The sequence below is a fragment of the Protomyctophum parallelum genome (genome assembly GCF_964188405.1).
Source record: "Protomyctophum parallelum genome assembly, chromosome: 7".
Taxonomy (NCBI): Eukaryota; Metazoa; Chordata; class Actinopteri; order Myctophiformes; family Myctophidae; genus Protomyctophum; species Protomyctophum parallelum.
The window spans coordinates 44,943,677-44,967,322 of record NC_139705.1 but is presented as its reverse complement, the minus strand read 5'-3'; the positions used below and the strand labels follow the sequence as shown (position 1 = coordinate 44,967,322).

The following is a 23,646-nucleotide window of genomic DNA, read 5'->3' as shown; positions in this document are numbered from 1 at the left end:
ATAATGTCCCGCCATGCACCACCACACCTTCCATTACACACTGCGTCTGGACCACAGGAAAGTGTGAGTATGTGTTGCACGAGCGTGTGTGTGTGTGTGTGTGTGTGTGTGTGTGTGTGTGTGTGTGTGTGTGTGTGCGTGCGTGCGTGCACGTGCGGGTTAAGTAACCGAGATCATTATAGTCTGGGTTGCATCCTTTCAGAAGCATAGAAGTTGATATTTAGGAAATAGACCAAAAGGCCCCCCCCCCCCCCCCCCCCCCCATCCCACACACACACGTACAGGACTTCCTGAAGGATAAAAAACATTCTAGGGGCTCAGAAGTGGTTAAGGCGCATATACCACATAGCTCAAATGCAGCGGGCCATGGGTTCCATTCTCGAGCACGCTGACCATTGCTGTGTGTCACTCCCCGTCTCTGTCCCCGTTTCCTTTCATTCTCGTCTGTACTATCCAATGAAAGGCAGAAAAGCCAAAAGAACATATTTAAAAGAAAAACGTTGTCTAGATGCTACTGGAGAGCAGGGGGGGGGGGGGGGGGGAGGGGTGCACGTGCCAGCGCATGCTGGGGCTGCACAATATGGACAAAATGTCAAACCTCAATATTCATACCAAATATCTCAACAGCTATACAATATACACACACACACAACAGTGAAAACGATATACACATAATGGTATATATATATATATATATATTGTTCGGACGTTTATAGTCTCTGTAGCGCACGCACGCACGCACGCAAGCACGCACAGTGCATGACGTCAGTGCACTGGTTTAAGTTCCCCACCCCCAGGTGGCAACAGCAGCACTCAGTGTTGCCATGTCTGCTTACTATAGAGAATTCAGAAACGGGGCCTCATGGTCGCAGCTTACGCATTTCCTGTAGGCGGACTCGACATAGCTGTGGGGTTTAACCCTCACCAGGCGCACCTCTTCTACTACAGTGAACAGAGTGACTGATGTTAGTCTGCCTCAAAACGTTACTCTTTTACCTGCTTTTTTTACTAACACTAACATTACAAAGATGTCCAGAACATCGAGATGAACCTGTGTATAGTTTATGGCTGCTCCAACAGTAGTGGCAACATAAAAAAAAATAAAAAAATAAACGGAATGTCAAAATATCCACCGCGGGGTCTGATACCCGAGCCATTGAGTAATGGTTGAGATGAAGCAGTGAAAGGTCCTGAAAGATACATAACGTCAGTCTTACCCAATACCCAATCTTTCTGTTTTATTGAACACAAGGCTGCCGTACTTTATACCAGGTATTGGGTAAGACTGACGTGCATGGACAGGAAAGCATGCAAGCAAGCTTCAAAACACAGTCATTGAACCACGCACAGAACGTCGGAAACGATCGCAAACGGCCGCGAGGTTGCCACACAGAAACATAGACGTTACAAAGATAATAATAATAATAATAATATGGGGGGGAAAACAAAGACAAAAAGGGGACAACGGGAAACAGCGCCTGTTTCAACTGACGCATTATGACTACGTCATCATTCCTTGTTTTTAAATATATTATTATTGTTTAATCAACTCCTCAAACATCCGCATGTCAAGGATGCCCAAATAAATGTATTTCTCCGCCGACCCCCATCAGAAAAAAACAACACGTTTCAAGATCTTTTTGAACAACAGTATGATTAAAGTGCATGTATAGCCTGCGTCTTTTGGGCTCGTTTTCACAGACCCATGGCTGCTTATTTCTCAAAATATGGCAACAACGCCAGCACTCCTTACAGGGTTTGTCTGCTCTGGGCGAAGATGTACGTACCCACTGAACCCCTCTGTGTTTATTCCTTACGCATGCATGCATGCACTGTGAGATAACAAAAGAGCTCTTAGCACTGAATATTTTATACGTAGTCACTGCACACAGTGCACACAACAGGTATATGAACTATCATGGAGTGTTAATAATGGTAACAGAGATACTGAGGTTTGGTGGAAACATTGAGAAAAGGGTGTACATGTGCTCTGATGCGCTTTTACAGTCAAGCGACTTTGAGTACTTCGAAAAAGGCGCTATATAAATCTGAGGTATTATTATTATTACACAAATAGTCTCTGTCGGGTGGAAACCTCATACAGTATGTCCAAAACAGTGTGTGGTGTGTGTGTGGTGTGTGTGTGTGTGTGTGTGTGTGTGCGTGCGTGTACATGCGTGTTGTGCGTGTCATGTACCGAGGGATCCGGTCCTGTGCAGGTTGAGGTAGGGTCTGTCTCGGTCCAGGCCCGCCACACCGCCGGGGCCCCTCTCTGCGCAGGGCGGCCGTGCGGCCCAGGTGACCAGCGTACTGACGCAGGAAGGAGGGAGCGCTGTGGGAGGCGGGCGGATGCACCATGGCACGCACCACCATGGCTCTGGACCACCATGGCACCCAAACGCACAGACGGGACGCACAGACGGGACGCACGAGGCGGGGGGAAAAGAGGGTGGGAGGGAGGGATCAGAGATTTAGCAAAAGAAGGGTGAGGGTAGAGAGAAGAGAGAGAAGGGTTCAACGTGACAGCAGAGAGGGAGAGGAGAACAGCAAGAAGGTTGAGTAGATGGAAAAGCAAGAGGAGAGCAGGGGGGGGGAGCAGCGACAGAAACAAAGGCGGGCCGGAAATTGGAAGCAGAGGAGAAGCAGAGAGGAGGAGGAGGAGGAGGAGGAGGAGGAGGAGAAGGAGAAGAAGAAGAAGAAGAAGAAGAAGAAGAAGAAGAAGAAGAAGAAGAAGAAGAAGAAGAAGAAGAAGAAGAAGAAGAAGAAGAAGAAGAAGAAGAAGAAGAAGAAGAAGAAGAAGAAGAAGAAGAAGAAGAAGAAGAAGAAGAAGAAGAAGAAGAAGAAGAAGAAGAAGAAGAAGAAGAAGAAGAAGAAGAAGAAGAAGAAGAAGAAGAAGAAGAAGAAGAAGAAGAAGAAGAAGAAGAAGAAGAAGGAGAGAAGAAGGAGAAGAAGAAGAAGAAGAAGAAACACAAGACAAAAGGTCACAAAGACACCAAACACAAGACACAGTAGCAGTAGTATAAATATGAGTAACATTAGTAGTAATGGAACAAGGAAGAGGACACAGTATGTTGGCAGTAGAAGCATGTGAGTGTAGAGGAAACAGTGAAGCCCAATTTAAGCGCTGCCATGTGACTCTGTGTCACCGCACAAGAATAACTAATTTCCCACCAAAAAACATCACGTTATTTTGGTTGAAAATCTGTTAATTTAAGCAAGCGCCGCGGCATACAACGAGGTATACGAGTGTGCCATAAGGGTGCATAATGAGTGCTAGTTTTAGGAAATGGGTGCATTCGCAGTGTGAGCAGAAAGAACATGCAAAGCAAATGAACAAATGATTTGTGAGCGAGCAGCAGCAGGCTTGCAGCAGTGCATGCATATGAAAGAGTAGCAGAAACAGGACCGCGGCCAGGTGAGGGAATGAACAGGAATGCATGGATGCTGTTAACATGGACATATTATCCTATAACCACGCCTGGCCAATGTTCACTGACCAGCCCTACGTTCAGGTGTGGGTGGAAGTGACATGTGACCTCTTGAAGCCAGTCAGTTTACATTGCGTAGTTAGCTAGCTAACCCCCTAACGTTAAAGGTAGCCCTGAGCACGTTGTTGTGAAACTCTACTATGCGTGGAATTTCGGAACATGGTGACTTGAACAGCACACGAGTTTCATGGATGCAAAATATACTGGGCGAGTGGGTCCTGTACTCAGCAGCCGTTGACTACCAGCCCCTGGGCCAATGTAATATATATATATATAATATATATCGTTGCTGTCAGGCAGAACCCGATCAAAAGTAACAGATCTGGCTTGTCGGTTTGAGCTTATCGATTTGCTACTTTTGCAAATTTTCAATTTAAAAGTATCAAAAGTAACTTTTTTTTTTAAACATATGATGTTTCCAGCCCAACAGAGAGCATCTCAGTGGCCTAGCGGTTAGAATGTCCCACAGTAAGATTGGTGAGGTCGAAGTTCGACTACAAAGTAGACTAGAAATACCACAATATAAAAAAAATACTCTGTTACAAGTTTACTATGAAAACCTGCATCTCCAGTCAGTCGCTCCATATATGGCCAATACAGAATGTATTCCATATGTTGATCTGACCTCATCAAACCCTGTACACTCAAGACACACTCCATATATGGCAAGTACAGAATTCATTCCATATGTTGATCTGTGTTGATCAAACCCCTACAACTCCATATATGGAGCTGGCCTGTTCTGACATCACAATGATGACTCGACCAGCTCACAGAATGATTGACCTCCAGAATGATAGATGATAGACACTCTACAGTTGCGCCTCAGGGCGTCTTACTGGTATTAAGAATACAAATCTGCAAAAATAACTAGTAACTAAAGTTTTTTTTAAATATTGCAGTGGAGTAAAAAGTTAAAAGTAATGATATTTGCTCCTGAGATGTAGTGGAGTAGAAGTAAAAGTAGTGAAAATTGGAAATACACCAGTAAAGTGAAAGTGAAAAATACAGTAGCACAAAATTGTACATGTACTCAATTACTTTCTACTACAGATTTGACGACCCAAATTTGCTGCGTGTGACTCCCCAACTCAAATATCTTAAAGAGAAGATTATAAGATTATACGTACTGCTCATGTGACACGCACACACACACACACACAGAGTGAGCATGTTTCACACACCTCCTAAATTCCATATAATCCCCAATTTTCCTCTACTGTAAATCATAGCAAGATCACTCAGTGGGGGGGGGGGATGAGGATTATTTTCTCTTTGGCTCAAACTCAATCCTCAGAGACGATACCTGCAAGTTTCCCCCCCCGATAATCACATGGAAAGAACAGAACCAAGGTCAACACACATTTCTAATTAGCACTGCTCTACCGACAAAATGTGAGGAACATTTTCACCTCTCTCTCCTCTCTCTCTCTCTCTCTCTCTCTCTCTCTCTCTCTCATCTCTCTCTCTCTCTCTCTCTCTCTCTCTCTCTCTCTCTCTCCTCTCTCTCTCTCTCTCTCTCTCCTCTCTCTCTCTCTCTCTCTCTCTCTCTCTCTCTCTCTCTCTCTCTCTCTCTCTCTCTCACTCTCTCTCTCTCTCTCTCTCCTCTCTCTCTCTCTCTCTCCTCTCTCTCTCTCTCTCTCTGGTGCTGCTGCCTGAGTTGTATCACGATGTGATATGTGAGAGAGAAATCGTTATCGCCCGAAAAGATGAATTATTTTTATCTTTTTCGGGCGACGTTCCTCTGCCCACTTTTCGGCCGTTCGCCTGCTATCGCCGGGAGTTGCCGGGTCCCATAGACAAATTCCGGAAAATTCGTCTTGCTGTCGCCCGCTGTTAAAAACGTACTGAGAGAGAGAGAGGGAGAGAGAGAGAGAGAGAGAGAGAGAGAGGGAGGGGAAAGGAAGACAGGAAACTAGAGGGAGGTCTGACGTAGAGAGGTGGTTAAAGTTTAATATCTCTCCTCAGTCAGTCCCTACATCACTTCACTTAAGCTTCCAAGTCCCTACATAACACATTGCTGTCGTGTAGAAACCTTGTATCTCCATATTCTAACATTTTGCGTGGTTTATTCCGTAAACTAAAGCCTTACTGGATCACACTACAGCGTCACAGAAAGGCATCCATAGTAGCAGTCTCTGTCGGGTGGAAACCTCATGTAAAACCGGGATTCAAATTCAACAATAGCAAAAGCAGCAGATCTACAAGCTTTCGAGATTGCGGATCTGCTAGACAGTAGGCTGGAAATGGGGAGAGAGATTGGGGGGGGGAAGGGGTGACATGCAGTAAAGGCCGTCGAGATCGGGAGTCGAACCTGGTCGGACCTGAGTCGGACTTGGACTATGCCGGCCAAGGTGCCCCAGGCCCGGATCTGCTACTTTTGATGGTTTTGTGTGATGCTGTAGTTGTAGTATGATCAAGTAAGGTGTGAATTTACCAAAAAAACACTAAACGTTAGAATATGGAGATAAGAGGTTTCTGCAGCGAGCACTCACACTGCAACACCGGCCGGAGAAACACACACACACACACACACACACACACACACACACACACACACACACACACACACACACACACACACACACACACACACACACACACACAGTATATTTGAACACAAGGACTTTTCTCTCTCTTTCACTTTCTTTCTTTCTTTCTGAAGCAGCTGATGGGGGAGAGTTAACTCCCATCGGTCTGTGATCTGACCTCCTTTCTGGCTGGTGCCGGGAAAGGACGCACGCACGCACGCACGCACGCACGCACGCACGCACGCACGCACGCACGCACGCACGCACAGCACGCACGCACGCACGTGGACAGTTACAAAGTAGCTTTACTTCGGTACCAGTGTACTCATGTACACTCATGTGCAGAGTGTCTGCACTTTACGTTATTTGTATTTTTGGATACCATACTACACTACTAGTAGCAAAAAGACGCTTGCCTTTCGTTTAACCCATTCTGACCTGAGATCAGATTCATACGAGGTTTCCGCCGGACACACACTGGTCTGATGAACCCATTCTGACCTGAGATCAGATTCTAAAAATGTCAGTCGCTCTTCGATTTTTCAAAAATAGCAGACCTACAAGCTCGTATCGCGCCACTCGGTGGCGCGATATGAGCTTGTAGATCTGCTATTTTTAAATAGCTAAAGCATAACATGATGACATCATGTGGGTGCCCGGTCAGAATGGGTAAACGTGTGCAGTTAGATGGGGAAAGCCATATTGAAGAGGTGGGTTTTCAGAGCGGTGGGGGGAGGGCTTCTCTGATAGCATTGGGGGAGTGCATTCCACAGGGTTGGGGCAGCAAAAGAAAAAAGCCCTTTCGCCCGCTTGGGTTTTTACTTTAGACTCCACTACATTTCTAGGAAGGGATAAAAGTGCATTATGAATTAACCACCTATTTCAATAGTGAAAATAGCTGATCTACAAGCTCACGACTCACAAGTACGGTATATTTTAAAAGCCTGTGCTTTTGAATACTAAAAAAAAGTACTCCAGCACTTTAACGCAACTTTGACAGAGCAGCTTTCACTTGTAGTTTAGTAATATTGGACTAGGAGTATCTATACTTTGACTGGAGTACTGGAGTTGAGCACTTTGTCCACCACTGCACACACACACACACACACACACACACACACACACACACACACACACACACACACACACACACACACACACACACACACACACACACACACAGGTGAGCCCTCAGCATTCTCCACAAGCAGAGCTGCATTACTTCAAGACGACCAGCAGGTGGCACATATAAGTCCTCAGATAGCCTATTGTGAATAATAATAATAATAATAATAAATATTTTTGGTCACTGTATATTTGTCCTCTGCATTTTACCCATCCTAGGAGCAGTGAGCGTTAAGTGTCTTGCTCAGGGACACATTGCTGAGGCCTGGAATGTAACCTGGAACCGTGGGTTACCTGCAGGGGAGGGCTCTCTAACCATGTGGATGTAACCTCATGGAACCTTGGGTTACCTGCAGGGGAGGGCTCTCTAACCATGTGGATGGAACCTCATGGAACCGTGGGTTACCTGCAGGGGAGGGCTCTCTAACCATGTGAATGTAACCTCATGGAACCGTGGGTTACCTGCAGGGGAGGGCTCTCTAACCATGTGAATGGAACCTCATGGAACCTTGGGTTACCTGCAGGGGAGGGCTCTCTAACCATGTGGATGTAACCTCATGGAACCGTGGGTTACCTGCAGGGGAGGGCTCTCTAACCATGTGAATGTAACCTCATGGAACCGTGGGTTACCTGCAGGGGAGGGCTCTCTAACCATGTGAATGTAACCTCATGGAACCGTGGGTTACCTGCAGGGGAGGGCTCTCTAACCATGTGAATGGAACCTCATGGAACCTTGGGTTACCTGCAGGGGAGGGCTCTCTAACCATGTGGATGTAACCTCATGGAACCGTGGGTTACCTGCAGGGGAGGGCTCTCTAACCATGTGAATGTAACCTCATGGAACCGTGGGTTACCTGCAGGGGAGGGCTCTCTAACCATGTGGATGGAACCTCATGGAACCTTGGGTTACCTGCAGGGGAGGGCTCTCTAACCATGTGGATGTAACCTCATGGAACCATGGGTTACCTGCAGGGGAGGGCTCTCTAACCATGTGGATGGAACCTCATGGAACCTTGGGTTACCTGCAGGGGAGGGCTCTCTAACCATGTGGATGGAACCTCATGGAACCTTGGGTTACCTGCAGGGGAGGGCTCTCTAACCATGTGGATGTAACCTCATGGAACCGTGGGTTACCTGCAGGGGAGGGCTCTCTAACCATGTGGATGTAACCTCATGGAACCGTGGGTTACCTGCAGGGGAGGGCTCTCTAACCATGTGGATGTAACCTCATGGAACCGTGGGTTACCTGCAGGGGAGGGCTCTCTAACCATGTGGATGGAACCTCATGGAACCGTGGGTTACCTGCAGGGGAGGGCTCTCTAACCATGTGAATGGAACCTCATGGAACCATGGGTTACCTGCAGGGGAGGGCTCTCTAACCATGTGGATGTAACCTCATGGAACCGTGGGTTACCTGCAGGGGAGGGCTCTCTAACCATGTGGATGTAACCTCATGGAACCGTGGGTTACCTGCAGGGGAAGGCTCTCTAACCATGTGAATGGAACCTCATGGAACCGTGGGTTACCTGCAGGGGAGGGCTCTCTAACCATGTGGATGTAACCTCATGGAACCGTGGGTTACCTGCAGGGGAGGGCTCTCTAACCATGTGGATGGAACCTCATGGAACCGTGGGTTACCTGCAGGGGAGGGCTCTCTAACCATGTGAATGTAACCTCATGGAACCGTGGGTTACCTGCAGGGGAGGGCTCTCTAACCATGTGGATGGAACCTCATGGAACCGTGGGTTACCTGCAGGGGAGGGCTCTCTAACCATGTGGATGGAACCTCATGGAACCGTGGGTTACCTGCAGGGGAGGGCTCTCTAACCATGTGGATGGAACCTCATGGAACCGTGGGTTACCTGCAGGGGAGGGCTCTCTAACCATGTGGATGTAACCTCATGGAACCGTGGGTTACCTGCAGGGGAGGGCTCTCTAACCATGTGAATGGAACCTCATGGAACCGTGGGTTACCTGCAGGGGAGGGCTCTCTAACCATGTGGATGTAACCTCATGGAACCGTGGGTTACCTGCAGGGGAAGGCTCTCTAACCATGTGGATGTAACCTCATGGAACCGTGGGTTACCTGCAGGGGAGGGCTCTCTAACCATGTGAATGTAACCTCATGGAACCGTGGGTTACCTGCAGGGGAGGGCTCTCTAACCATGTGGATGTAACCTCATGGAACCGTGGGTTACCTGCAGGGGAGGGCTCTCTAACCATGTGGATGTAACCTCATGGAACCGTGGGTAACCTGCAGGGGAGGGCTCTCTAACCATGTGGATGTAACGTGGAACCTTACCTCGCTCTAACCATGGCCATATTTGTGCTAAAGGAAACACAGCATGTTCCTCCTGTCATGTTCTTCCTAGCCCATTCTAATGATGTTGCTGTTAGGTAGAAATCTTGTATGTCCTTTCCTTTGTTAAAATAGTGAAAATAGCCGACCTACAAGCCCACAATGAGCTTGTAGATCGGCTATTGTCACTACTCTTGTGTGACACTCTTGTATGATGAAGTATAAGGCATTCATTTATGGGGGGAAAAAACAATAAAAACCTGAAATACGGACATATGAGGTTTCTGCCTGACAGCAACCACATGGATTATGAATTATAATAACTGATGGTTGATAACGTGTCATCATCAGTCCCATGCAAAGTGAAACGAGGAGGGTGATGATGATGATGATGATGATGAGATAGCTATGATGAGGGTTAGGATGACTTGTGCATTGGAGAAATGTTGTCAAGCTCTCTATTGTGTGTGCGTGTCCATGTCCGTGTCTCTGTGTGTGTGTGTGTGTGTGTGTGTGTGTGTGTGTGTTGTGTGTGTGTGTCATGTATTTTTTTTATATCATACAGTTCAGACTGATGATAAGTTCTTGGTTTACATTACTATGTCTATCTATGAATTTGATGTATTACCTTGTGTTTACATTGCTTACTGTAATTCACTCAAGTGCATAAATTGTAAATTGTGTGTGTGTGTGTGTGTGTGTGGTGCGTGCGTGCGTGCGTGCGTGTGTGTGTGTGCGTGGCTCACCGTTGTCCCTGGCGGCAGCCGGCTCGTCCAGGGTCATCTGTTCGGCCAGTTCGGACAGGGAGTCATCGACGGGCCGAGCGCTGCGTAGAGACATGGACAGCCTCCTCTTGATCAGCTTCATCCTGTCCATCTTCTTCTTCTTCTCACCGGGACCACCAGGGGCCCACAGGCCTGTGGGGGGGGGGGGGGGGAACAATGTCATCATTATTTATTAATAATTTCAGAGCATATATCGTTGCTATCGGGGGCCGTAACTGTTGTGTGAAAAAGTTAACAGTTTTGAACAGGTTTCCAGCCGACAGAGACGGTTTAAGTAAATAAATGTGAGTACACCACTGAGTATGAAAGTGAGTAACGCCCCCCCCCCCCTCATGTCATGAAGTGCTCCACTTCACCCTTTGCTCCCCCGTCCGTCTCCCTCCTTGTCCTATCTGAAGAGAGTCAATAAAAGTAATCTAAAGAAGCAAAAAGGACATACTGTACATGTTGTAGACATACTGTACATACACACTGGACTCACTACGAGCCAATAGACGACAGATAACGTTCTGCACTTACTTACTAATAATCACTTAAAACCGCTGTAGTCTTTAGATCACCGGTTTCCCCAACAATGGGTGGGGAGTCTGGGGACCCATTTGGGACTAATTGGCTGGGTCACGACTCACTGTGAGGTTGTATAGATCTGCTATTTTTGACTAGCCAAGTGGATAAAGTGGTTAAGAATCATGATTGTGATGCTACATTAACCCATTTAGGCCTGATGTCGAAATAAAAAAAAACGTTCGCTCTGAAAGAATATATACCTATTGTGGGGTCTCGCGAGCGACACCCCGCGATGGTAAGTGCGTTGCCAGGGCAACCAGACACGCTGTCAGACAGAAGACGCCTCGGGCCGTTAGGAATGCCCTCGGCCGCCTAATAGGGAATGTATACGTCCCGAATCTCCTCCTCCGCCAGATTGAGCTGATGGACCGACCGCACCCAAATCAGCAAGCGGCCACACCCGTCATATAAAAGGAAGACTCAGTCTACGTCTGACAGCGGCTGGTTCACACACACGCTCACGGAGGCACGCACAGCAAACCGTCGGGGGGTAAGAAGACACACACACTTCCACCGAACACACACTCATGTGTATAGCTCTGCTTGTCTTAACTGTCACTCTCCTCTCGTCACAGGCTTTTAGGAACGGTCCAGGAAATGTCCGAGGGACAGAGTCCACCGGACGGTATGAATAAAATATAGGAACAGGAGTTCCAGTTCCACGTATCGAGCTGCGGGAGGAAGGCAGCCCCGCCAGTGACGGTGACGTGGGAACTACAAATAATAAGGTCGGAAAGAAACCTATAATTCTTGATATTGCATTGAGTCCTGTCTGGCAAACAGGCGCTCATTATATACGCCGGAACAGCTTGACGGCTTGTGCTCTCTCGGAGCTGAACCCCCGCTATGGGAGAAGACCCGCTACAGTTAAAGATAACGACCGATGACGTCACGAAGCAAGGCATCGCCGTCACCTCTTATCGTTTGTTAAAACCCTAAGCCCTCCAGTGAGGAGCGAGCTATCAGAGACTGTACAAACCTAAGTTGAAATCTAATCTTCTGTTCTCATCCTTCTCCAGGCTGGCGAGGACGCCTGTGAAACTAATATTGTATAAGTTATCTGGAACCTATGTGGGGTTTCTCCTGCCTGCTGTATGATTTACTGAACTTCAAATAAAAAGCCGTTTGAAACTGCTGCAATCCCCTGTTCCGCCTGCTCACTGAACACAGACACTCCACACTATTCAAAGATTTGTGCCGCATTTTTACGATTTTTCTAAAATAGCAGACCTACAAGCTCGCCACCGAGTGGCGCGCTATGAGCTTGTAGATCTGCTATTTTTCAATAGCTAACTTATAACATAATGTTTAAAACACCAAACTTTTGTTGGAGACCCATTGACCCGTTGGGGGTCCCCGGACCCCACTTTGAGAACCAATGCCTGGACTTGTGATACAATTGTACTCATTCCGTCCACACCAAATCTCTTCGCTAAAAAAGCCGATCTCGAAGCTCACAATATTGTGAGTATGTACTGTAGATCGGCGATTTTTTGGCTAACGTTCCCCTCAGACGAAGGATGCTGGACAGTGGTTTAGACAACCATACTGTTTGGTCTGCCACGTTTAGCTCAATGAGTTTGACTAGGACTTAAAAGGCTGGATGGAAGCGAAGGCTCGGTCGAGCTCCAACCGCCAGTGGTGGAAAACTACTCATTTCAAGTATACAAATATTTTTTGAAAATAGCAGATCTACAAGCTCACAATGCATCGCGACGCATTGTGAGCTTGTAGATCGGCTAATTTTGAAATAGCCGAATATAAATATAGGGCTGAGTAAAAGTAAAAGTACAATATTTGGATCTGAAATGTAGTGGAGTGGACGTAAAAGTACTGGAAATTGTAAAGTATACAAATGCCTCAATATTGTACTTATAAGTACAGTATTAAGTAAATGTGCTTGGGTACTTATACACCACTGACAACCCATACTGGGTCGTCTCCAACCATCCTTATCCCATTCTGAACGGGAACCCATTTTGGTGTTAGCATCACGTTATGCTTTAGCTATTTAAAAATAGCAGATCTACAAGCTCGTAGCGCGCCACCGAGTGGAGCGCTACGAGCTTGTAGGTGTGCTATTTTTTGAAAAATCGAAGAACGACTGACATTTTTAGAATCTGATCTCAGGTCAGAATGGGTTAATCAGACCAGTGTGTGTCCAGTGGAAACCTCGTATGAATCTGATCTCAGGTCAGCATGGGTTATAAGACCCATGCAGCCTTCCTCCTCCTCATTATCAGCAGCCTTGTTCCATTGATCTTCAGAAGGCATCATCTGTCTTCACACAGTGCTTGGAAACCGCCGCAGTGCAGCCAGTTGTGTTTGCTCACGCAGCATGTGGTCACCCAAACGCAAACACCATCGCAGAGGCAGAGAGAGAGAGAGAGAGAGAGAGAGAGATTGAGATAGATAAGGCTGTCACGATTACACATTTAACCCATTCTGACCGGAGATCAGATTCTAAAAATGTCTTCTACATCCTGACAGTTTTCTGAAAAAGCTATGTTTCCAGGTCAGTCGTTCTTCGATTTTTCAAAAATAGCAGACCTACAAGCTCGTAGCGCGCCACTCGGTGGTGCGCTATGAGCTTGTAGATCTGCTATTTTTCAATAGCTAAAGCATGACATGATGCTAACACCAAAAGGGCTTCCCGCGCAAAATGGGTTAAGTTGACGATCAATTGCCATTTGCCACACACTGGGGCGGCGGTGGCTCAGGGGTAGAGTGCCTGAATGGTAACCGTAAGGTTGCCAGTTCAAACCCGGGCTCCCCCAGAGTTACTGTCGAAGTGTCCTTGAGCAAGACACTGAACCCCTAATTGCTCCTGATGTGCTAGTTGGTGCCTTGCATGGTTTCCGCTGCCATCGGTGTATGAATCTGTGTGTGAATGGGTGAATGTAATGCACAATCTCTGTAAAGCGCCTTGGATAAAGGCGCTATATAAATGCACCATTTACCATTTACCATTTTACTGTAATTGCGATTAACGATTGAAGTTGAATAGAATTTTTATATTTTGGTTTTCGGGCTTCATAATCACAAATTGCACTGGGCATATATGACAATTTATTTATACAAAGAAATTACACATTAGACACATCTAATGATATACTTTTCCAAACAAATATAAGTGCAGAAGCTGGTAGTTCTGCTATTTTTGGAAAGAAAAAAAAGAATCAAGATGGAAATGATAATATGACCTGTGTCCTCCGTGAGGAGGAAGCCCAACAACCCTCGGTGAGGCCTTTAGGAGGGCCATGCAAGCAGCAAGCGGAACCGCAGTACCATGACCCTGCGGAACCATTGCCCACCACTCCTGAATGAACTGTCTGGTGCTGGGACTCTGGTGCAACGCACAGGTCCTCGCTCTGGTGAGAGCAGGAGTGGACCTGGTGAGACGTAGGAGGGGCCCGGACAGGAGACAACCCACAGAGCCTAGTCCCTCCATGTGCCAGAAGTGTACCTCCCAGCCCTGGCAGAGTAGTTCTGGAGTAGTTCCAACGGATTGTGTGCCCCTGGTTTTTCCCTAATGGGACTGATTGAGGGTAGCTACTGGGACGTAAGTCGGGACTTGATCACTCCCGGCTGGGTCGCCTGAGTGAGGGGTATGATGTTGCGAGACCCGAAACCCCGTTGACCTCAGGATACATCACTGAGGATACGTCCCAGGTGCATCCATGTGATGTTTTTTGTTATTGTTATGACCATCTGTGCAAAATAATATTGATTGATATTATTTTGATTGATTATCTCAAGTAATTGCTATTAGGTGAAAATGTAATAATTGTGACAGGCCTAGAGAGAGAGAGAGAGAAAGAGAGAGAGAGAGAGCTCCACTTCTTGACTGCATGTGACAAATACAAGGATATAAAGAAAGTATGCCACCCCAAATTCACAAAAATACGGTAATAGAAACACAAAAACATATTTTGACTGCCCACAGGCAATCCCCTACTTAGGTTAGAGAGCTCACAATGTTCCAAGGTTGGCAGCAAAAGGTGTAGCAGCCTGCCAAAAACAATGAGGGACAATGGCCATCTATCCCCACAAGGTTCATTAACATAATGTCCGTTTGAATTTCTGATTTTGTTTGTGTAGTTTGTTATGATAAGCATTATCTTTGTATATCATAATGTTACTATATATATTTGGCAATGCTTGTCATGCGGCCAAAAAAGCATTATTTATTGAATTGAGAGAGAGAGAGAGAGAGAGAGAGAGATAGAGAGAGACCATAGCTGGGGTCTTCAACAAGGGGTCAGCGACTCCACCAACTGATATAGTGATAGTGATATATATTATTTTTTTACAGATATTGATACAATACAATATTATACAATATTGATGCTAGGGTTCTAGTGGTTAACCACTTGGACCCTAGCATCAATATTCTGGGGGGAACATTAGCCGAAAATATATCGGCTATTTTCGACAAAGAGACTTACAAACTAAAAATCACACCAGTGTGAACCAAGTGGTGCAACTCCCATCTATTGGTTCTCTGTATCGTTCCAATTTGTATCATTCCAATTTCTTCTCTGTATCGTTTCAATTTATTCTGTATCGTTTGCGTCCAGCAGGTGGCAGCCATGTCACATACTTCTCTCGTTCCATGCTCACACAGGGGTACACACACACACACAAACAGGCACACGGACATTGTAAGCTGGATGTAGAAGTGGTTGCACCACTTAAAAAGAGCAGAGTAGCAGACCAAGTAAGTATAAGCCAAAGGTAAAATTTTTCAAATATTGAAGGTTTGTGATGTGATTAAGTGGTTAAATGTCTGAAAACACATTTAACATGAATCCAATATGTAGTGGGGGTCCGGTCCGTGCTTCTACTGACATGGAGCAGACCCCTGCTCTATACTGACATGGAGACCCCTGCTCTACTGACATGGAGACCCCTGCTCTATACTGACATGGAGACCCTATACTGACATGGAGACCCTATACTGACATGGAGACCCCTGCCCTATACTGACATGGAGACCCCTGCCCTATACTGACATGGAGACCCATGCTCTATACTGACATGGAGACCCCTGCTCTATACTGACATGGAGACCCCTGCTCTATACTGACATGGAGACCCCTGCTCTATACTGACATGGAGACAGAGAGAGAGAGAGAGAGAGAGAGAGAGAGAGAGAGAGAGAGAGAGAGAGAGAGAGAGAGAGAGAGAGAGAGATGGCGTAAGGGAGGGGGGAAGGGGGGGACAGAAACATGGAGAAAGGTTGATGTTGCATCTCCACACATATTTCAGTTAGCTGTCACAGATAAGATATATGTGATTCACAAAAATCTGTTTCCATGAGTTTTAGGTTTCTTTTGCTGTAGAAACAAGTCTGATTCCAATCTGGATAGGCCATAAATCTGGCGTTTTTTGGGCAGTGTGAACATAGCTTAAGGGAATGCAGGTTTCTATACATGACTGTTTCCTTGAGGGACAAGCATGCAGTGCTTTTACTACAAAGCTGGGGGGAAAAAGCACAGTCAGGAAGACTAAATCCATCGATTTCCACTGACCTGGTGCATTTGCAGTGTGAGCAACAATGTCAGCGGAGGGATTTACATTAGCCCAAGCTCCAAAGATATTTCTAAAAACTCCAGTGTGTGTGTGTGTGTGTGTGTGTGTGTGTGTGTGTCGTATACTAATTCCTACAGTAATAATTAATAAGGCGTCCATCTCCAAACTTTGCACAAATATAATGCATGCCATGGCAAATCCAATAAACTACCCTTCATGCTTGCACATTTCATATTTCCCTTTGCACTAAAACTCAGATGTTGCCACTGATTTAGCCTAGTAGAGGGCGGCCCACTGATTTAGCCTAGTAGAGGGCGGCCCACTGATTTAGCCTAGTAGAGGGCGGCCCACTGATTTAGCCTAGTAGAGGGCGGCCCACTGATTTAGCCCAGTAGAGGGCGGCCCACTGATTTAGCCCAGTAGAGGGCAGCCCACTGATTTAGCCTAGTAGAGGGCGGCCCACTGATTTAGCCTAGTAGAGGGCGGCCCACTGATTTAGCCCAGTAGAGGGCGGCCCACTGATTTAGCCCAGTAGAGGGCGGCCCACTGATTTAGCCCAGTAGAGGGCGGCCCACTGATTTAGCCCAGTAGAGGGCGGCCCACTGATTTAGCCCAGTAGAGGGCAGCCCACTGATTTAGCCCAGTAGAGGGCGGCCCACTGATTTAGCCCAGTAGAGGGCGGCCCACTGATTTAGCCCAGTAGAGGGCGGCCCACTGATTTAGCCCAGTAGAGGGCGGCACACTGATTTAGCCCAGTAGAGGGCGGCACACTGATTTAGCCCAGTAGAGGGCGGCACACTGATTTAGCCCAGTAGAGGGCGGCCCACTGATTTAGTCGGCTTGATTACCGCAATGCACTTTTTTCTGGACTGCCTAAGAAAACAACTGACAGATTACAACTTGTCCAAAATGCAGCAGCCACTAAGATGAGAGAACATATTACTCCAGTTTTGGCTTCACTGCACTGGCTTCCGGTTGTTTTTAGAAATTATTTTACTTGTGTATAAAGCTCTCAATGGTCTCGCACCTTCCTACCTACATGAATGCCTGCCTAAATATGTCCCAAACCGCCCCCTAAGGTCTTCCACTGCTGGCCTGCTCGCTTTGCCTAATAAAATGGCAACTAAAAAATACGGGGAAGCAGCTTTATTCTCACTGTATTGCATTACTGCTTGTTTTTTAATGTTTATGCCTTGCTTTTCTTTTCTTTTTTTTCTCCATTGCTCTGTAAAGCACTTTGAGCTGCATTTCATGACATGAAAGGTGCTATACAAATAAAGTTTTATTATTATTATTATTATTAAAACTTTTCATTGGTTCAATTTACGATTGGCTAATGGAAGTACGACCAGGCAGACGGGCCACAGCCATGTGACGTTACTCCTACATAACCATAAACAAACCCGATATGCCCATAATATATAATATAGGCATATATGGAAGATCTGGTTGTCCAGAGCCACAGATCCAAATGCTACGCACAGGGCCATAGATGCATGCCAACATTACATAAGGGACAAGGACTGACATACAGAGATCTCTTTATGGCCACAAAAGGTACACAGACAGACAAGTAGCCTACTGTACAACGGGTCAGGTACTGTGACAAAGCCCCTGACATATGACTTATGACTCAGAAATATTTGCCTACACTTAGGCATTTAGAGGTTATTAGGTTTAGGGGATCAGGTTGGATGTTTAGTTAGTTTACTTAGTTTTGCACCGCCAATATAAAAAAGCCGATCTACAAGGTCACAACATGATGGTGTGTCATGTTTGTGAGCTTGTAGATCTGCTTTTTTATATCGGCGGTGCAAAAATGACACACCATCATGTTGTGAGGTTGTAGATCTGCTATTTTTGGTGCACAACGACTCCGGGCACGTAATAAGAAATAAGAATCAATTAGGCTTGGGGAGGATTAGGGTTTTAAAATGTTATGTGTGTGTGTGTGTGTGTGTGTGTGTGTGTGTGTGTGTGTGTGTGTGTGTGTGTGTGTGTGTGTGTGTGTGTGTGTGTGTGTGTGTGTGTGTGTGTGCTCATGCGTGCATGCCGCCGTGTGCCTGTGTGTAGGTGTTGTGTTGTGTGTTGTGTGTGTGTGTGTGTGATCTCCTGAGCCATAAAGGCTTTGATAGGAGCTGGAAGGAAATGGAACAAGGACAGAAATACTCTGCTGTAGAATCGCTTCTGTACCTCTAGGCCAGCAGAGCTGAGTGACCCTAACCACACACACACACACACACACACACACACACACACACACACACACACACACACACACACACACACACACACACGTTTGAAGCACCATACTTGTGAGGGCATCAACGATTTGAGACGGCAATTTCATGAATGCCTCTTGGCCACTTTTAGTAACCCTGAGACAGAAGCCGAAAAATAGCAGATCTACAAGCTCACAGAGTGTGAGTTTGTAGATCTGCTATTTTCCAGTGTGTGAGAGACATCGCTGTGCAACTTATGCATCTTGTTCATGTTTCATGGATCCCCCTTGAAAATGAGATGCTGCATCTCTCATCCCTTCAGTACAAACCTGAATAACTCTTATTTACTCTAACTAGCACTTAAACCTGACCTCTAAATGTCTAACCACTAACCTTAACACTTAAACCTGACCTCTAAATGTCTAACCACTAACCTTAACACTTAAACCTGACCTCTAAATGTCTAACCACTAACCTTAACACTTAAACCTGACCTCTAAATGTCTAACCACTAACACTAACCCGGTCTCCAACTTGAAAGTATCTCACAAACTCCATTCCTCATACTTCTGGGGACATTTGGCCCTCACAAGTATAGCACGCACGCACGCACACACACACACACACACACACACACACACACACACACACACAGAGAGAGAGAGAGAGTGCCTGCTGCCCTTCTCTTTGTGTGTTCCAACCTTGCAGGCTTTAACAACAAAAGCCATTTATCCTTTCACCGAGTCTCTCCATGTCCGTCATTCAGTCCCTGGTCGGTGGAAGGAACGCATACAACTGGATGAATTCATAGCCATCGTCATCTGCATTATGTGGACACGAAGCATATTTATTTCATCATCTGCATTATGTGGACAGCATGAAGCATATTTATTTCATCATCTGCATTATGTGGACACGAAGCATATTTATTTCATCATCTGCATTATGTGGGCAGCATGAAGCGTATTTATTTCACGGGTGCAAAGTAGTCATATAGTTAATATCGCCTCTCTGATATAGCCTCCAGTCCAGAAGCAAATATTTGAGTAAAAAAAATATATATTTAATATTTTTCGTGACACATTTTCGTGATTCTTTTTCAAAACAGCAGATCTACAAGCTCATGGCTTGCATACAGTATCTATCTCAAAGGAAAAAAATATGTTAAAGTGGTTAGAATTATTGTGATGTTATATCAATCAACTGCCATTTGGTGCGTGAAATAGAAAAGAAGCGACGGTGGAGCAGCACGCCTAAAAGATCTATAATAGTGATCGACCGATAATCGGCCACGGCCGATTATCGGCTTCGATATTCATGATTTTAATTAATATCGGTATCGGTGCTAAAAACAAATAATCGGAAAAAAAACGGCCGATTATTATATTTCTCATAAATGCGCAAACATGGTGAAACAACCACTTTCATTGAAAATCCGGTAGAGTACGGTTGTAAGGAAATGTATAGCTGCGTGTCTGACTCTCCCAGTGCTCCACCCCCGGAGGAGTAGACACGGCTTAGCTCCACTCTACAGACTGACGTCTCCTCTCTCTCTGTCTCTCTCACACACACATGCACACACACGGAGTCAGAGAGAGGGCCACTGCAGGGAGGAGGCTACTAACCTTGTAACGATAAAAAGCTTTGCTGTTTTCATCTTCAATTAACCAAAATAAAATCCACACGTGAGAGGGACAGAGTCACAGAGAGCAGTGGTAGAACTACGTTAGCCAAGCTAGCTGCTGCCTGCTAACAACAGCTGTAACACGTTGTATTGATTGCCTGTTGTGTCCGTGTGTCTGTCTGTGTGTGTGTGTGTGTGTGTGTGTGTGTGTGTGTGTGTGTGTGTGTGTGTGTGTGTGTGTGTTTGTGTGTGTGTGTGCGCGCGCGCGCGTCAGCCAACTGAAGGACAAAGTTTTTCCCCCCATCCTGACCAGCCTAATATGATTATTGCATGTTGGCTATAATTAGTTGCCAATAACTTTATTGTTGGCCAGTGTTTTGAGACATATTGTCTTTTATTGCTATAAAATGAATGGTAAAAACAAATTCTACATGCATTAAAAAAGTGGCCAGTGATCTTGAAAGTGGCAAACAAGGTCACATGGCTTTGGAGAGTTTGGGCAGCAGATCTACAAGCTCTCAACATGTCATGCTGCAATGTGCTGTGGGCTTGTAGATCACCAATTTTGATAAACTAGTAGTGCCTCTACAGCCCCATTGGGCACTGACCTACTTGGAACGATGCAAGTTGGAAATTAATGCCCCACCCAGTAATTATGTCTGTCTCCCTTTTATGCCCATATATGGAGTTCTTTGTAAGGCATGCCCAAATAGGGAGTATAGGCAGCCAGCTTGTGGAGTTCTGTCTTCTGTGTCAGGCATGCCCAAATATGGAGCCAGCTCCATATATGGATGCTGGGCAGTGGGCATGGGCCCGGTCCAGATCCCGGGCAGAGGCCTTTTTGGGGCGGTTCTGGACAATTACACACACACACACACACACACACACACACACACACACACACACACTTGGTGCATTCATATATACATATATAGATAGATACATACATAGATACATATATATGCTGCTACAGTACATGCAATTTAAAAAAAAGCTGCATTTGATGGAGGGGGGGGGAGTGTTACTGAAACGATGTTGGTGCTTCTTATAAGCGATAAATATCAATAATGCATTTCAAGGAATTCTTGTGTTGGAATTTATGTTACTGTAAAAACTTTTTTTTAACTTAAATAATCGGCTCATAATCGGCTATCGGCTTTTTGATTTGTCCACTAATCGGTGATCGGAAATATCGGCCAAAAACCATATCGGTCGATCACTAATCTATAAGCTCCACAAGCATTAGCTTGTAGATCTGCTTTTTTTCACCACACGATGGGAAAAAAAATAGGCATTAAAGACAGAGACTGTAACTCTGTATGTGCGTGCTGTGTGTGTGTGTGAGTGGTGTGTGTATACGTATGAAGCAGGACCTCTCAGCCTGGTGGAGAGAAACGGATCGAGGCAGGCATCATCTCTCTTTCATTTCAGACCATGGATCAAATCAGCGGGGGAGCAAATCTCCCTCCCCCCTCATTTGCATGTGTTCCCAGACTTCTCAGGGCTATAAAAGGAGCCTTCAACATGGAGATTGGATTCTGTCTGTGTGACTGACCTGGCGGGAGGGAGTAGGCCCTCTCACAATTATGACATAATTGCCAAATCACAATTATTCAAATCCTAATCGTCCATATATTTTCAAATATCTGAAAAGAAAATAGCCTATCTACAAGGTTACACAAAGTGCTGTCTCTAGCTTGTAGATTGGCTATTTCCGCTATAAAAAAATTGCGGAAAGTATAAATTATTAAGTATATCACTTTTTCTTTTCTTGCCCAGCCTTGTGAGATTTGTGTTTACAAAGCCCCTAGAAGCCAAACAGAAATGTCATTTTCATTTACGTTTATTTTGTTCCTAGGTTCGATGGAAAAACACAATTAAAAAAAATGTGTTAATCGCAGTCACATGGCTGCAAGATTAACATTTTATGATCTTGACAGCCCAAGGCAGGAGGAGTTATTCAGGAATTTGTGCAAAAATGTGTGCAATTTATTGACTTCTGGTGTAGGGATGCACATCTCATTAATTACCAATTGAACCCCAGCATGCCTATTCTGGGGGGGGGGGGATTATGCATTATGTTAAAGCATAACATAATGCTAACACCAAAAGGGGTTCCCGCCCAAAATGGGTTAAAAAGATTCCATGAATTCAAGGCTTTGTGGGGGGTGTAATTTATAGAAAGCATGTAATTGTTTGGGTGAACTACTCCTTTACAAGCTCATAAAACATAAAAAGTGGTCCAAATGCAGCTGTAACTTGGGTCTGTTTTACTAAGAATAGGTTTAAGCCAGTAACCACAATAACCAGATAAACCCAGGCTAAACACATACTCACATGCAGCCAATAGCCATGCATATAGACATTACCCACACACACACACACTCACACAAGTGCAGACAGACACACACACACACACACACACACACACACACACACACACACACACACACAATATTGTGTAATTTCACACGCTGCGTCTTATCTCTGCTGAATTACCATGAGAGGCGATGCAATTTGAGTGCTATGAGCTTGTAGATCTTGCTAAAGTATAACATAATGCTTAGTTAAAACACCAAAAGGGTTTTAACCATAGACTGTCAGTCCAATCGCCATCTTTCTAGATCCGTTTGGGCCCAGCTGGCCATTGGCTGGCCCAGACAACGAGGCGGGACTTCCCCCCTTCTTCTTCGTTGGTTTAAATTTTTACTCGAGCGGGGGGCGGATCCCGATCATAGACTGTAACGGTAGCCACGCCCCTCAGAACATACTCGACTTTATGGTAATTATTTTAATAAATGGGACCATCATTTTCCAAAAAGAATATTATGACATGAGAAATGAGAATTTAAACTAGTGACTGGAAGCAGAAAGTATTCATGACCATGTTTATTAAGGTAATACAGTCTAGGTGAAGTTGGGCCCAAATACATGGACCTCTATGGATGGTTTTTTGGGCCCAATGACAGCGCCACAACAGGCCATTATATGAACTTTCAGGAAGTCAGGATTTCCTACTGGTTTCAGACAGTATTGGCTTCACTGCCCCCCTGGTTTTAACCTACAGTATGACCTGTGGCTGATTCTAAAATGTCTTCTAAACAGTGTTCCTGAGTTCCATCAGTGGTGCTCGAACATTTTCAAGTCAAGGACCCCCAAAATAATATCCATTTTGCCGTCTCAAAATATGTTGTTCCAGCGACCGCCCAGAAGCAAAGATTTGAGTTAAAATGTCTGCTTAATATATATTCAAAGATTTGCACACGTTTTCATGATTTAAAAAAAAATAGCAGATGTGCAAGCTCATAGCGCAGAACAAAGTGAGCTTGTATATATTATTATTATTATATTTTGAATATCCAAAGTATAAATAATGTGGTTAAAATAATTGTGACACTGTACTTTTCCACACAAAAAGCTAATTATAGGCCACAGGCCAGTATGCACTAAGCTCAGCATTTATTTAACCC

General features: G+C 45.4%; 1 protein-coding gene across 1 annotated transcript in view; it reads right to left on the bottom strand.

The window, feature by feature from the left end:
- LOC310862335 (cyclin-dependent kinase 17-like) overlaps positions 1 to 23,646 on the bottom strand; it is a 79,291-nt gene that overhangs the window by 46,470 nt on the left and 9,175 nt on the right. The window contains exon 2 of the mRNA XM_083770187.1: positions 10,190 to 10,360. Coding sequence (XP_083626313.1) covers positions 10,190 to 10,319 — 130 coding nt within the window. The 5' untranslated portion in view covers positions 10,320 to 10,360. The remainder of the gene's footprint in view (positions 1 to 10,189; positions 10,361 to 23,646) is intronic.